Source organism: Aquila chrysaetos, chromosome 9 (assembly GCF_900496995.4).
Source record: "Aquila chrysaetos chrysaetos chromosome 9, bAquChr1.4, whole genome shotgun sequence".
NCBI classification, from domain to species: domain Eukaryota; kingdom Metazoa; phylum Chordata; class Aves; order Accipitriformes; family Accipitridae; genus Aquila; species Aquila chrysaetos.
The window spans coordinates 12,217,121-12,232,874 of NC_044012.1; the positions used below are offsets into that span (position 1 = coordinate 12,217,121).

The window sequence follows — 15,754 nt, forward strand, 5'->3', positions numbered from 1 at the left end:
GGGAAGGTCTTCATGCAAATGTTCCTAATCTCATCCTGACATCCTGCAAAGAGCTGAGATGAAGCTTTAATTCAAAATCTGGAACTGTAGTCTGAACATGCAGATAAAGACATTGAATACTGTGGTTAACGATTAATGAACTGCAGTTCAAAGGTCCAAGTAATAGCCCTAGTGTTAACTGCTTCATTGTTAATTCATTGTTTCACCAACATAGCTGCTTTTACCTCAGTGATATTACATTTGTGTAAAATCTGTACAAGAAACAGTGCAAAGGGTCAATACAGGGCTTAAAACCTACTTGGTCTCTTCAAAATTAATCTTACTGTGTTCTCTGGCAAAATTTGCAATTCATTGGAAGTTGACTACGTATTTTCCTATTTTCCATAGATTCCGAAGGCAAACAGGTTGAAAATAATCAATCTCTGTCCCAAGTGAAGAAAAATACAAATTCTAATGAAGGGAATCATATCCCTTGAACTAACATCTTATAGAAGCTTTTTTTTTTTTCAAGTAGATTTTCTAATTTCTTGTAAACGTCATCTGCGCTACACATAATGCTTAAAGACATGACCTATGTAATTAATATGTACCCTAAGATTTATTTCTGCGCTAACAATCTGTGGCTATTGGTTTCCACTGTATGGGTAGCTTTATCAGCTACAAACTGTGGACCATGGAGTTGGATTATCATAAACCCCCTCTTTTGAATACACAGCTGTCAAAAAAAATTGATAGTATTTCTTCATGCATTTTATTAAATTGTTTTTCAACCTTTGTATTTCATCTAAAAGAAACTTCAGTACTGGAGAAGTTCCTCCATTTTGCTGCTGCTACTTCCATTTTGCAAATAAAAAAATCACTGCTTTTCACTTCAGTGTATTTGCAGAAGAGAATTAATTTACAACTTGAAATGCATCATTTGCTACCACAGTACCTTTGCAGGGCCCCAGAGCAATGCGCTCAGGAGGCATTTCATTGTACCTGTGCATGGCTCTGTAACGCTGTTCATTATGTTGGTAGTGACATGATATAGAGCCTGTATTAACCGTTTCTCTGTGCTGAATGGAAAATGTTGCACAGTTTATCTTCAACAAAGCTCTCAGTGTGTGTATGCTTACCACATAAGCAGAAGTATGTTGAGAATTAAAAAAAATTTCACCCCCATTCTGTACTTTCAGTTCCTTTCGGTAGGGTACTCCATCAGTACTTGGGATGTGCCTGGCAAGTTTGGGGTTGTTTTTTTTGGTGCAAAAAGGCAGAGATGGCTATAATTCTAACTTGTGTAAGGGCATATCAATAAGTTAAAAGGTACAAGCGTCATACAGGCAACGAAAAATCTCAGAAACTGGTGGTAGGGAAATACAGCACAACATGGCTAGAACTGAATGTAGTGGCAAGAAGTAAGATTACAGAAGCTGGGACACTTAAAAAGCAGAGGTCTTATCGTTACACTTTTGTAGTATTATCAGCAATTAGCAGGCTAGTAGAACTCACTAAACCGGTTGGATGACGTGCATGCTGAAGGTTACGCTTCCATCTGTGAAACTGTTACTTAATATTTGCACTACAGTTAGTGTTTGTTTTTAATTTGATAAATGATAGAAACGATTAATATGTTGGTGGAACCAAATGTCTAGAGCAGAATCTAATTTTACCCTATTAAATATACTGTTCTAGTTTACTTACAGGCATGGAACTGAGCTTTCATTGGGACACATAATGCACTTAGCTGCATCTGAAAAGGAGATTCATAATTAAGTTTATATGTTTGTGTTTTTTCCTTCCATCCAAGGGTTCTACTACCTCCTTATAGTTGCATAGATTTCTTTTTTTTGTCCTGTGTATAAGCCCTATCCTACCACTCCCGTATACAGGACACATTCAGTTCAGCATGGCTTTATGGTCAATCATAAGAACTGTTATAAGCAAATGTGAAGGTGCTGCCCTTAAAACTTGAAGCTTCTGTTGCTCCTCTGAATTGTAATTTTGAGAACTGTGCCTGGAGATGTTTGATGGTAATGCAAAGCAAAACCTGTAGGTCAGTTTAATTTCATGTGTACTAAGAATCCCTTCAGATTGCTGCAGTGCAATACTGGTACGTGCTAGAGTTAAGTTCACTGGTTTCTCTCTTTGTAATGCTGACAAAACCATTTTGTAATTTCAGGAGTCCTAAGCTACTTAAAGGAGACCTTTACTCACACACCAAGTTATGATATGAGCCCAGCTATGCTGAACGTACTAGTAAAAATGATGCTTGCACAAGCTCAAGAGTGTGTTTTTGAGCAGATTGGTCTTCCTGGAATACGCAATGAGTTCTTCACACTAGTGAAAATGACACAGGAAGTTGCCAAGGTAAACTATGAGACTTAAAACTTAGTCTTTAAAATAACTGTTTCCAGTGCTGTGTTACTAGCTACAGCCTCTAGTAATATTAATAGAATTTATTAAACCTAAACGTTAACAACCATTACTGAAAACCAAAAGTACCAAAGGACAGCTCACAAGCTACAGTAAGAATCACAACCTTTCAGAAGATTAAAACGTGAATAGCTGCAAGGTTTTTACAATCTATTTATCATATTGCTCTTTCAAACAGTACAGATCTTGTCCACAGAACAACATACAAAAGGATAGGGTTGTTTGTGTAGTTCTCTGTTAAGTATTGAACACAGTCTCTCTGTTGGACAGCTGGAGGTTATGCAAACCTTAAAAGCTTAAGTCCAAAAGAATAACTAAATTGTAACTGGAGGAAGGACCCTGATAAGCAGAGTCAGATTGGTAGCAGCACAGCTGTCTTGGGACTTGCCTGAAAAACGGGGAGGCAGGCTGTGACCCAGAAGGTAGTGTTCATACTTCATTGAGGTTGTTGACATAAAAAATTGGGTATGTCAACAAGATAAAAATATGCTTTCTGAGCCGTTTCAGAGTAGGAGATACATAATTGGTTCCATACTAGATAAATGGGCAAAGCCTTTCCTACCAACCCTGTAAAGCCACCCTGACTTACCTGTAGGATTGATCAGCCGCAGGGGAAAGATTTTTGGATTCTGTCAGGTGGAGTTGTTTGATCCATTAAAGCAGCATTCACTGCTTGAAAAGCTATTTTACTTCCTCTGCATAAAGGATAGTAGCCCTGTTTTAACTAAACCACACAAACTTAAGGCTAGATATGACTCTAGTTTCAGAAGTGAAGCACGAACCTGGCGTATAAGTAATATGCTTCACTCTTTTTCTCAGCTGAATTAACACAATGAGATGCATTTGTAAATTAAAAACCATTTATTAAATGGTGTTTTTATTGAACTCTGAAGCCACATAGATTGACTGACTTAGCCTATCTGTTCTTGTACAAAATTGATTTTTACTTTTAAGGGAAAAAAAAAAATCAGAGATGGAATTTCAAATTTTCTCAAAACTTCTTTCCAACCCTTTCTAACCATCTCCCCCCCTCCCTTTTTGATATGGTGCACATGGAATTATCTTAAGGCTGAATATAATATCCCTTACTTGAGCTCCTAGTAACTAATGTTAAATTCTCATACTTCAATTCTGTGCTTTATTTTAGGTGGGAGAGGTTTACATGCTGGTTAACACTGCAATGAATCAGGAACCAGTGAAGGAGAATATCCCCTATTCCTGGTCTAAACTGGCACAAATAAAGTCAGACCATTACAAAGCTCTGGCGCATTACTTCATTGCCACCATTCTGTGTGACCATGAATGTAAGAATCGTACATTTTCTATATAGTCATATAAATAATAATAAATACATAAACAGTTATAATTTGGTCTATGAATAAGACTAGGAGCCAGGAACTTTGGGATTTCAATATATGTTAATTTATAGCCATTTCCCTGTTCAGTTACAAGGCCATGCTTTTTTGTCCTTTACAGAAGAATGTGAAAGTTCAATAAACTAATTTTGCAGAAACAAAAGAAATACTATATCTGTAATATGCTACTAAATGGTTCAATTCTTGTCAATATGTTCTGGCATATAAGTATTACTTACATACTGCAGATGATAAAACTGACGGAAGTCCTAAAAACTTGAAATTCCCATCAATATATATGTGTTAAAATGTTTGACTGCATTTGGAGATGAGGTAGTGATAACTACACAACAATATACCTAAAGGAACAGGGCACCAAGAGATGTGTAACGGTTAATGTTCTGTATAAATTATTATAGTGCAGTCTGGTGATGATGAAGATCAGCAGGAGAAAGCCTTGTCCCAGTTGTACGACTACATACCTGAAGGACTGATGGTTCTCACCGTTTTAAAGGACAAAGTTCAGAGAAAACAATTAGGTAATTGCCAGTTTCACCCAGCTACTAGATACAGTTTGAAAATTATTTTGTATTTATTGTCTGTGGAGGACAGCCAACAGTTTCTGATTTTTTTTTTTTTTTTTTTTTTTTTTTTTCTTCAGGGAAAGCACATTTACGCAAAGCCATTGTTTACCATGAAGAAGCTCTAAGAGTCTGTGGTCTGTGCAAAAAGCTTCGAAACATTGATGTTCTTCAGGAGGTTCTGACAGCTGCACATAAGCGCTCACTTCTCAAATACGCTCAGCAAGAGACGGAAGATGACTTTCTCAGTCTAATCCAGGCTCCAGATATCCTTCGTAAGTACATACAGCTGGAAATAAAGGGTATCTAACCATACATATGTATGCTTTCATGGAGGTATGCCTTTATATATATGTATAGATATATAATGTGCATCCATACATAATATAAATAATGTACCAGTTATATACCATACATTTGAGTTCAGATTCCTTACACGTTTCCTCAGTCACAGATAAATTATTTTTGTTACAGCTGCTTTACAGTGTTTCTGTCTCTGGCCACGTCATTTTCTAGGGTAGATAACAATGATTATTTAGAATTCAGCTTTTTTTGGTGACTATCTTGTGAGCTAGAAAAAATGGGGAAACTTCAAAAGCTAAAATCATACAGGGGAAAACTAGTAACTGTTTCTTGTAGCACAACTCATATTGGTCTAAGTTGTTAACTCAATTTGACTGCTATTGGTTCTTCGTACCTTAGTCTAGCTCATACAACTTTTTCCTCTTTGGAAGCAGTGGGAAAGAATGAGCGCTGGCTTTAAATAATTTTCAAAGAAAAATTAAAGAGCAGAATAGCATAGTTTGGTTTGGATGGATTGTTTTAAGTTCTCTATAGTGATGCTATGAGCTCTGAAGATACTTTTAAGGCAATTCAGATATTTGTCTTGCACATTTCCACAAAAATGAGTTTTTCTACAGCTTGGTAAGAATTTAGGAGAAGTTTCTATCTAGCTTGGAATGCAAGAAAAATAAATGTGTATGTCTTTTAACTAATACTTGAGAGAAAATTAATTTGTTTTTCTTTCTGTTTTAGCTAAAACAGAGCACAAAATAGAAACAATCGCTCCTCACTTTTCCAAGGTGAAAGTTAAAGACTTCTTTCACAGGCTGGTACGTAACATGCAAATGCTGACAAACCTCTGTCATTCTGCTAGCAAGTATAAATTTGCTCAATGTGAGGGAAGGGACGCAAGTATTTTATGGAGAGATCACTCCTAGCTTCAGAGGTATAAGTCAAACTTGAGACTAGCAAAGAATAAAAGTGCTATTTGTACATGGCTTTGCACAGCGTTCATTCTTGATAACCTTCATAAAAGTCCAGTGAAGTTTAAATGGATAATTGCATACAACTTAAAGGCGGGGAGAAACATGTAGTACTGGGAGATAAGCATGCAGAATGTGTAATGTTACATGCTACAAAGCCAGTCTTTCAGGTGGCTCTGTCTATATTGGTGGGAAAAGGGAATTTGGAGTTGTGGTTAGGATCAGAATATGCAATGTTCCATGAATCAATTTCTCTCCTCCAAAATAGAGTAATATAGGTCCTTAGAGCCTGCTGCAGCCAAAAGATTCTGCACACCTTAACAGAGATCTCAGAACAACTTGGCAGTTGCTCTCGTCCTACTCTGTGTGAAGCATCACCTGAACAGCCATGAAGTAGGGCTGAGCACTTCAGGGGACATCTTAAATTTCTGGGATAAATCTCACTGTTCTATTTCAGTGGAAGTAGCTGGAAGTTAACCTGAGTAAAACCTACACAAGATGAGCTTAAAGCATTATAACGTAAAAAATTAGACATGCTTACTTAAAAATGACAGTAAAGCATAATGTGCCTGCTGCTATGTTACCTCCAGGGCCCACTGACAGTGTTCTCAGCCAAGCAGAGATGGACGGCTCCACGTACCATTCGCATTCACCATGAAGCGGGGGAGCTAGGATTCAGTCTTAAAGGAGGTTCGCCAGTACAGATTTATTGTCTTGATCCAGTTTGTTCTGCAGCAGTAAGTACATTGGTGCAATATTAACAATTTATCTCCAGACTTTAGAACTACAGTCTTTTAAATGTAACTTTAGCTTGTTCATACTAGTGTATGGAGTATTTATTGAGTTCTACTATACATCAGTATAGTCAATTCATATAATCTGAACACATTTTCAGTGCTAAATACACCTTCGATATTAGAGTATCCGTATCCCTGACATCACATTAAACTAGAGTTGATTTCTTCCTCTGTTCACACTTAATAGATTAAAAAGTCCCAAATAATAACAGCAAATGTTATTCGTCATCTAATTCAGGAAGTTAGGAGGGGTAAAGGCTTGAGAAAGTAGCAAAAACAAGGGTGAGGATCAGGAAGGGAAGGTGAGGTAGCATGTGCCCAAGGGAAAAAAGGGGAGAGAATATATAATTGGCTTCTAATATATTGTTCTTTTGGGGGAAGAAACAAAAGGATAAAGTAGCATGCAGTGATGAGCATACTTTAGCTAGAGGAAAGGCAGAAGCAACCACAGAAGTACAAATAAAAATATAAGAAGTACAAATAAAAACTGAAGAAATAGAAGTAAAAACCAGAGAAAGTATCTCATGGGGGACGATAGGGTGGCAAAAACAAGGTTTCACTCACTTAAGGAGAAAAGCAAAAAGGGCATAAAAAGAGCCAACATTTGAGTATGCCAGAATCACATTTGTCAATGGTAGCTCAAATAGGTAATTTGTGTACTTGAAAAAGTTGCATGTTTCTATGTTGCATATACACTTTTGTTCCACATGCCTGACTAGACAATAATTTTTAGCATCTAAGAGGGAAATGACTTTAGGGCAGATACTGTATGATGACAAAACCATTTTATGTATCTTTATAATTCCACATGATAACCTGTACAAAATTTTTTTTGACAGTCGATGGGCCTAAAAGAAGGTGACTACATTGTTTCAGTTGGTGGTGTGGATTGCAAGTGGCATGGAGTGAATGAGGTGCTGGAAAAATTCAAAAGCGTGGGAGAGCAGCCCATTGAGATTGAGGTTATCAGTTGCCAGGATACAGCAGCGTCTATGGTATGTAACGAGGCAAATAAGTTTTGCAGATTGGATATGTGAATTTTTTCAGTTTCCTGGCTTCAGTCCCTGATTAATGTTTACTTTCATGTAGTCAGATATCCCACTCCACCAGTGAATATATAAAGCATTCGGGCATGTGTTCAGTTCTGAACAGTCTGTTTAAATCATAATGACTGACTTAGCAAGCTAAAGTACAGTCTGTGTACATAAGAATGGTTGGGTGGTGGGTTTTTTTGTAGTGGAGCTGCTTAGATTAATTGCATTATGAATTCCAGGGCATATTTTCTTTTCCCCTAACTTGTCCCAGAGTATGAAAATATCACCCTGTTCAGCATTGGAAAGCTACAATGAAACAATAATGGAATGAAATAGAACATCCAAGACTACATGCTTATTTTCTATGCACTGTTAACATAAATGATCCATGACTTTTGTATTAGATCATGGATTAATGCATGTATTTTTTATTTTGGTAGACTTCAACGGTCTAGTCAGTTAGTAAGCTGCTGTAGAAGCTTTTGATGAAGGAAAAATGATCACAAGATTAAAAAATGTTAAGCTCTAAATAAGTTTAAGTTATTTGTAGTGTGAGAGAACCTGAAGTTCAGCTAAATCCACTGCTTCATGCTTCTAACATTCCCTGGCAAGCTTAGGCACTGAAGTATCATTGCCTTAGAAGTGATCAAGGTGCTTTCATTGCTGTTAGGTTTTCTTGTTTTGCTTAAGAAGTTGATTTTCCTTACTGAAAGTAAGAAATTACACACCTGCCACTCCAAACTGCTACTGGAAACAAAAGGCTAGATTATAATCAAATTGCTTCAGGGCACAGCTAAGATAAGACAGAGAAGGCTGTGCCTTCCAGGTATCCCAAAAGAGTGTCCTACAGTAGCTCTCCTCATAGTTGCAATCAACATGAAACCTGTCCAAAGACAGCAAAAAGACTCCCCTTCAGAGATTTGTGCAAGAACTACATACTTAAACTTTCTAGAAAGGTTAGTGTATACATCGTATAGTTATGCTAGAAGGCAGTAAGTGCTAACTATAACACAACCCATGGAAAAGATTTACAGGTCCTTTTATGCTTTGCATAGTATACCCTTGAGTCTACATGGGCAAAATACCAGAATCACAGCACTCTGAAGGGCCTTGTGTTCAGTTAGTATGTCATTGGCACAGAAAGCTTGCTGTCATCTGCCTTGGAAAACTATTTGCACAGTAACCTTTTGTTATCATCAAAATTTTGACCCAGTTTGGCTGACTGATTCTTACAATACTTCTCTTTCTTCCTACAGCATAGTAAGAGTGCAACTTATTCTGTGGGAATGCAGAAGACATACTCCTTAATCTGTTTAGCCATGGAGGAGGACAAGATTGATCAGACCAAAAAAGTCCCACTGAAACTGCCTTTTCTAAGTTGGGGAACTAAAAATAGACAGAAAGCTGCAAGCACCCTCTGCCTTCCTTCAGCTGTGGCTGGAAGTTCTCAGATTAAGAAGAAGCTTTCTCCCTTCACACTTCTGAATACAGAAAGTTCACTGTACTGAATCTTTCAGAAGGATTTGTTAACACGACATTTTTCTTTAAAATGTATATAAATATCGATCAATTTTGTCTTTATGTATGTGTGTATAAATTCAGACAAATGCCATTGACTTAATTTACTGTGTATTGAGCCACTATAAAGGTCAGAGGCTGGCAAAAACTGTAAAGCTTAAGTATTTAAAGGTTAGAATGAAGTGATTTGGGAGGTATGCAATAACAAGATGTAGATGATAAAATTGCTTACATGAGGACTGGATTCCTTTGGAATTCCAAAATACAATATCATGACTAATTTTTTATAACTATGATAGATGGGAGTTATTTATTACAAACTTGATGCTGCATGCAAAACAATAGGGGACACATTAAAGGATGATTTTGCTGTACAAGTTTAGAGTCAATAATAAATCATTTAACACTGCTTTAAAGAATTATCTTAACAAACCACAGTTGAGAGGGAGTAATGTTATTCAGAGAAACTAGCCTTGTGCCAAGGGGCAGTGTCATACGGTTGTGGTTTTTATGCATAGACATTCTCTTTCTGAGAGTACTAGGTGTATTCTACTGAATAGTTAATTCAATTCTGGAAGAGAATTGGAAGGCTTAGAAGTCAAAAGATCTTTTGAACTACAAAAGGCTTTTACTCTGCCCTTTTTCTGATCTAGGTTACATTTTAAATGCCAGCAGATTCAATTGTTAAAAACGGCCTTTATTCCAAACGTGAAATTATTTAACCTACTTACCATAAGACTTGTATCTCATTAGTCTTGATAAAATTGATAGCTGTGGAACAAATCTCAAAACTGATACATACCAGTATATTGATCAAGAGTACATAAACTGTGGTGATGCTCTAAAATGAGAAGTGCTTGTAAGTCTAAGTGGCAGAATATTTATTTACTATCACACCAAGTAAAAAAACCCCAAATAGATATAAAATCGTCCTCCTCCTGTGGGAACAATTAATGAGCAAGTATTGGCTATGTATATTAAGGAGGGAGACAAAAAAAAACCCCAAGCATGTGAGCATTTCTTTGAGATTCTTCTATTTTCTGAAATTGAAATTAATTGAAAACTACTAACACTGTAGTGTTAGTTTAACATTGCCATCTACAGAGTAGATATATGCTGTTTGATACTCAAAACTTTAAGGGGAAAGTTTGTGTCTGGGTGTAAACTTTAAAGTGGTCATTTATTTTTAGTTTCTTTATGTAATAGGTGTAAATATGTTGATGACACTTATTTAAAAATAAAAATCAGATGCTGTCATTTAGTAGTGGCTTTTTGATTCTGCTACAGCTTGGATGACATGGCATAATTTACAGGTTTTCACTATTTACCTCTTGCATGTTTCTGTAATATTGCTTACAAAGGTCTGAGAGACTGACTTTCTTAAGAAAGTTTATGTTGTGTAAGACAGGAACTTATAAATTATAGTCTAAAACTTGCTTCCTTACAAAAAGTGTTAACATATTTTTTAGAGTTTCCCTATGAAGGTTACATAAAAAAAATTGTAAATTATTGTGACTCACCTATCCTTAGTAGTTATGTGTATTTGTAGTAGCACTTTTTACACACAGAAGCACCTCATTACATAAGTGCCAAGGTTCTGTTATTCACTTCTCTTTAGTTTCAAAAGGGAGTTGAAAATCCTGCTTGACTACCTTCCTGCTACGATCCAAAACCCAAGCAGTATCAAAGCAGCTTTTCACACATCTCCTTTATGGGTACGTAAGGCAAAAGGCAATTTTACCCTCACTAAATATGGTAAGGATCTAATTTAAAATAAAATGCAAGATGTCAGGAAAACCAATCCTCCTCTTTACAAATAACTTTTGAAAAGGTTAATACTGGAAGAACAAGATGAATTATGAATTTTGACCAAAGCTTCCCCATATTATTTTCTTTGTAGTATATATTATAGTATAATTCATATTATAATTAATACACTATAATTGATAATTAATATGTCAAAATATATTGTAATTGATTATTGTTATCCCAGCCTCTATTCAAAAGTGCAACATGAATCAACCAAGATTTTGGATATTAGACACAAGGCAGTAAATTTGATAGCACCCCGTGAACTGAAAAAGGAACAAGAGAAATAAGTTAGTGTAAAGTCAAAGATGTATTCCAATAGGGCTTTCCAAAGGAACTCCCAAAAGTTATAAATCAAAGATACTACTATAAAGCAATGTATGCTAACTTTTTTAAAGCACCGTAACTTGCGTTTCCAGTTACTGAGAACATAACACCACCCACATATTAATGAAGTGTTTATTTCTGGAAGACAAAAGTAAGCAAGCAAAGTGCTTTTCCATTTTTTTTTCTGGGAGTGCTGAAACAGACAGCTTTCAGTGTTTTGTACAAGATAAGATAGATGCAAAACACTTCACAGCCTTCTTTCCAAGGCAGTTTTCACAGCCCAATAAGCAGAACAGCTGTAAAGAAGCAGCAGCAGAGTAATATCTAGGCAATTAATCAACACACTCCACTTGTTACTAGGATTATAGAAATTACCATAATATGTGATTATTAAAAACAATTTTGTAATTCACAAGAAACAAACAAACAAAAAGTCTTTGTTTTCCAAAACATATGTGTGTCATGTCAGGAACATAAAAAAGTGTAAATTTGTTGTGCTACCGTTTGTCCAACTACTAGCTCAAGCTCTTTGACAGATGTGTTACAAAGCCGGTGGATGCTTCCAAACTGTTGCAGTAAAAGCAGAGCTTTTGTCTTCCCAACTCCTGGAATTTGTTGTACCGTCCGAAACACTGATGACTCTGCCAGCTGTGAACACTGTTTACGAAGAAAGGGGTTACTGTTGTGATCCTTACTTTGTTCACGGACCTGAAGCAAAAGAAAGCCATAAGAGACACTGAGTGCCCTCTGCTGGAGCTCTGCTTTTGGTTTTTAAAATGGTTTTATCTCAAGAGTTCAGTGCAATCACTAGGAAGTTTTAAAAACAAGCTCCCTCCTTAATGTGTGCCCTTATTAAGGGTTTTGATGCAGATCCACAAAGTCTCACTAGGAAACCAACAGTTTCTTAATACCAACCATGAATTAAAACAATTGTTTTGTCATCTTTTTGATGCAATTGGAGAAAGAATAAAGGAAAAGAGAAATAACATAAGAACACAGTTTCCCCATCCTGAGACAAAGCAAAATCTCAAGTTGGTTTTGACAGAGAATTTAAGTGAGGATTGCCTAATGCTATCCAGTGGCACCTCAGTGCAAGATCACATTAAAAAAGTCCAGTATCCCATTCTTCAACTTTTTTCTTTGTTCTCACATGAGCCCTCTTTCCACTGAACTATACTACCATATTACTGTTGCAGGATATTTATTCCTTACATTCAAACAAACAACAAAATGTGTTGCGTTCCTTTAAGATCCCAGGTATTCTTTCTGAAATGAGTGATGATTGTGGGAAAACAGGTGGTTCTCCTCATGTCCCATATTTTAATAAACGTTTGTCCACCAACATAGAAACTTACTAGCTGAGTAATAAGTTGAGAAGCTTCTCCTTGATTTGCCACAGGGAGCAACACCATTCCAAGTTCTAGCACAACAAGCTTTTGTACTGCAAGGAAGTACTGATCACTTATTTGGGTTTTCTCCACAATGACAATTCCCCCAAGACTGCTGACCTGTATTGAAAGGAAAAAAGAAGAAAAGACCTTGTTAATGACAAGGTGATGCAATGCAACAGAGAAAATTTCTGTCAAGTGTGAGCTGCCTGAAAGCAAGTGTGAGGAAGAATAGAAGTTGCAGCAACAGTACTGAGGTTTAATACAGCATTATTACACAGCTGCATAATTTTTCAGGTTTTGGGTGGAAATTATCACAAAAGTTTAGCTCCACTAGAATTTAAAAATAACACAAGAAGAATGTTTTCGGAAGCACAGAATAAACAAATACCTTTCCTTTTCTCTTTACGTAGTACTTACGTTTCTAAACCGAACCAATCTTCGTTTGAATTCATCCCCTGCGACCAAATCTGCTTCAGAAATATATAAAATACAAGTTCTGTTTGAAAGATGAAAATCCACAAGTCCCAAGTCATCTTCAAAGATGAGTCTAATTTTCCCTTAAGGTGAGATTGTTAAAAGAAAAAATACAGTAGTTAAAAATATACTAATAATTACTTCACAGCACAACCTTCCTAATGTGTCAATAATCCTAGTGACTTGACAACAAACTTCATATTCTTTAAAAGCCTTTCTGCTCTTTAAGCAAAACTGGTACAAGCAATCCAAAGTACTGTGTGATGCTTTTAGTAATGCCAATTAATAGCACTTCCACATTACAGATCTGAAAGTGCTATAGCTTCTCAGTAAACTCTGGACTTGAACAAAAACATCACATGCTATTCTGAAAGGCTGATCTTAATTTAGTTTGCTGTGCCAACAGGTGATAGCACAGTCCCAGTATCTGTGTAAATTGAAGGGACTTCAGTGGAGATGCATAGTCAGAATAGCCCCACTGCTGTGGTTCCCAAGAAGCAGATACTTCTGCTTCTTCTCTACTGTGCTCAGCAACTATGCAAATATGACAGAACTGATCACATAGATACACGATAGACAAGCAGGAATTTTCAGCCTGCTAACATAGGCCGTACCACAAATACAGGACCAGTCAGGCAGACAGTAACGCATATGCCAGCCAATCTTAACAATACTGGGTGATACAGGGAAATGCTTTGCCTGAATTGTTTTTCCTCTTCCAATTTGTTTGTGCTTACCTTGTAGCCTTTGGGCTATCTCTGACCCTCTCCACTTCTCATTTCCAATCACATGTCCATAAGGGACAACTATAGATCCTGCTGTCACAGGAAAATTTGCTTTCGTTGTCATGAGACCTCCTTTAAATCTTTACTTCAGTAGCAGCTACACCCTAGAAAGAAATGTGGAAGAGATATTAACACATTTTATAAACCTGTTCCAAACTTAACTTTATTATTAAAATTTATAAGATGTAATACTCTGGAAGAGACACTATCTTAACTATCCCTGAAGCTACCTTACAGTTATGGTTAACATATCAAAATCAGTAAGCAGCTCTGTTAACTTAAATACAGGCTGTTGGCTTGCAAATTCCACTCCCAACTTTGCCAGTCGATCTGAGACACCTGAATTAAGACACACAGATGGTAAAAAACCCACACCACCTTTTCTATGCCTTGCTGGGAGAAAGTCTGCTTCAATTACAAAGCTGTCTCCAGAGGCATCTCCAGCCCTCAGCTCGCAGAAGTTTACAGACAGATTAGAAGGTAGCTGCTGCGAGAGATGATTTTCATGTTTCCCAGCTTTATGCGGTGTTCTGACTGTAGGGGGAAACGGGAGTCTTTGAGGCTAAGGCACGATTTGAGGAGAAGAGCCAAAGACGAGCCGGTACCGCCGCAAACACCACCGCCCTGAGCCACCTCCTGCAGGCCGGCCCAGAGCGAGCCCTCACCGGGGGCTCGCTCTGACAGGATCAGGGGACGGCCCCAAGGGCGGCCGCCGGCCCACCGCTGACCTGCCCAGAAGAGGCCGAGCTCCGTCCCGGGCGCCCCGACCTTTCGGGGGTCGCAGCCGCTCCTCCGGAGGCCGCACGGGACGCAGCAGAGACCAGCCGGGAAGGAAACCCCACCGGGCTCTCGGGAGAGGCGTCTCCTCACGACTACCAGACGAACAGCCCGCCTCAGAGCGCGCGCCGGGCTGACAGCGGCGGCCGCAAATAGGAAGCGAGAGCTCTGCCGCCCGTGAGCGAATGAGAAGGCCGGATGGGGCGGGCCTCGCCACTGGTAGGTTGCTAAGGCCGGAGGAGGGGCGAGTAAGGCGCGCGCTGATTGGGGGAGCGCGAACCCGCAGCGAATCCGCCGCGCCGTTGTTACCAGCGGGTCGCGAGGGGGGAAGCGTCCCTAAGCGGGGAGAAGGCAAGTCAGGAGGCGGTGGCGGAGACTGTCCCCTACCCGGTCCCGATGGCGTTTAGCTTCAGGAGAGGCCGAAAGGGCCCCTTCGTGAGTATCGCTCCGTCCAGGGCGGGTCTCCGTCCCCGCGAAGCAGGGTCTGCAGGGGAGGCGGGCGGCCGTGCCCGAGCGGAGGGCCCCAGGGAAGGCGGCCGCGCCCTGCGGCTGCCGCCGGTGATCGCTGTGAGCAGTTTGACTGAAGTGAAAAACGGGGAGAAAAATAAACCCTAAGCAAAGAAAAGAAGGTGTCCGGAGGCCGGGCTCTGGTGCTCTCCTTTCCCTCAGTCCTGGCGCCCTCCCCCTCCAGGGAGGCCTCTGGGTTCTGGCGGGGGCCGGAGCCCCCGGAGTGGAAGTGCAGCTCGCTCGCTTCCCACGATCTGTTGTTGTCTTACTTTTACTGTGGGATGACAGCATCCTTTTACCTCAGCTGTATTCCCCGGTGATCATAGTAAGACCTCTGCAGCCAACAGCCTTTAGTAAACAAAATGGTGCATGCCAGACAGACTTCCAGAATTAGGGAGAAGTGCATTTGCAAGATAAGACCAAGTAAAAGGGCAGTCTTTGTAATGCACCATTTAGTTATTTGACACAGCTTCCTGTAAAGACAGAAATATTTCCCAGTTCACCTGTTCATTATCCTGTTGGAGAAGACAATTAAAGAATAATTGCAAAAAAAAAAAAAAAGAATTCTGTAGCAGAAATAGCAGAAACTTAGCCTGGTTTACTCCATAGAAAAGTAACATATGTCTGAAGGTGATGGACTTTATTATGACGTAGTATTTTCTGATGCCTAGAGAACAACACTGGAACAGGTTGCTCAGGGAGGTTGTGGAGTCTCT

The 15,754-nt window shown here is 38.8% G+C and overlaps 3 protein-coding genes across 12 annotated transcripts in view; 2 read left to right on the forward strand and 1 right to left on the reverse strand.

Annotated features, from left to right (window-relative positions):
• The window catches only part of RHPN2 (rhophilin Rho GTPase binding protein 2), a 30,668-nt gene extending 20,443 nt beyond the window's left edge, over nucleotides 1-10,225 (forward strand). For all 4 annotated transcript variants that reach the window (XM_030026319.2, XM_041126233.1, XM_041126234.1 and 1 more), the window contains 8 exons: nucleotides 2,165-2,352; nucleotides 3,566-3,722; nucleotides 4,193-4,312; nucleotides 4,435-4,629; nucleotides 5,390-5,466; nucleotides 6,210-6,356; nucleotides 7,256-7,411; nucleotides 8,707-10,225. In XM_030026319.2, the coding sequence (XP_029882179.1) occupies nucleotides 2,165-2,352; nucleotides 3,566-3,722; nucleotides 4,193-4,312; nucleotides 4,435-4,629; nucleotides 5,390-5,466; nucleotides 6,210-6,356; nucleotides 7,256-7,411; nucleotides 8,707-8,958 (1,292 nt within the window). In that variant the 3' untranslated portion in view covers nucleotides 8,959-10,225. The remainder of the gene's footprint in view (nucleotides 1-2,164; nucleotides 2,353-3,565; nucleotides 3,723-4,192; nucleotides 4,313-4,434; nucleotides 4,630-5,389; nucleotides 5,467-6,209; nucleotides 6,357-7,255; nucleotides 7,412-8,706) is intronic.
• A 997-nt stretch (nucleotides 10,226-11,222) lies between these two features.
• Nucleotides 11,223-14,663, reverse strand: FAAP24 (FA core complex associated protein 24). 3 transcript variants are annotated; one of them, XM_030025569.2, is made up of 6 exons: nucleotides 14,483-14,663; nucleotides 14,133-14,288; nucleotides 13,707-13,858; nucleotides 12,913-13,052; nucleotides 12,460-12,612; nucleotides 11,223-11,812 (listed from the first exon to the last, which is right to left on the reverse strand). In XM_030025569.2, the coding sequence occupies exons 3-6, from the start codon at nucleotides 13,816-13,818 to the stop codon at nucleotides 11,570-11,572; spliced, it is 648 nt and encodes a 215-aa protein (XP_029881429.1). In that variant the 5' UTR covers nucleotides 13,819-13,858; nucleotides 14,133-14,288; nucleotides 14,483-14,663; the 3' UTR covers nucleotides 11,223-11,569. The 3 variants fall into 3 exon arrangements, with proteins under 3 accessions (XP_029881429.1, XP_029881430.1, XP_029881427.1); XM_030025570.2 differs by lacking the exon at nucleotides 14,133-14,288 and having other exon boundaries at nucleotides 14,523-14,663; XM_030025567.2 differs by lacking the exon at nucleotides 14,133-14,288.
• A 160-nt stretch (nucleotides 14,664-14,823) lies between these two features.
• The window catches only part of CEP89 (centrosomal protein 89), a 42,214-nt gene continuing 41,283 nt past the window's right edge, over nucleotides 14,824-15,754 (forward strand). For all 5 annotated transcript variants that reach the window (XM_030025931.1, XM_030025932.1, XM_030025936.1 and 2 more), the window contains exon 1: nucleotides 14,824-14,966. In XM_030025931.1, coding sequence (XP_029881791.1) covers nucleotides 14,928-14,966 — 39 coding nt within the window. In that variant the 5' untranslated portion in view covers nucleotides 14,824-14,927. The remainder of the gene's footprint in view (nucleotides 14,967-15,754) is intronic.

What these genes read in the sequence shown, in the direction of transcription:
- FAAP24 (XM_030025570.2), bottom strand. Translation starts at nt 13,818, where the DNA reads ATGACAACGAAAGCAAATTTTCCTGTGACAGCAGGATCTATAGTTGTC. An exon ending in GATTGGTTCGGTTTAGAAAC is followed by an intron (nt 12,613 to 12,912) that starts GTAAGTACTACG and finishes CTTTCAATACAG; the next exon opens with GTCAGCAGTCTTGGGGGAAT. An exon ending in CTCAACTTATTACTCAGCTA is followed by an intron (nt 11,813 to 12,459) that starts GTAAGTTTCTAT and finishes CTTTTGCTTCAG; the next exon opens with GTCCGTGAACAAAGTAAGGA.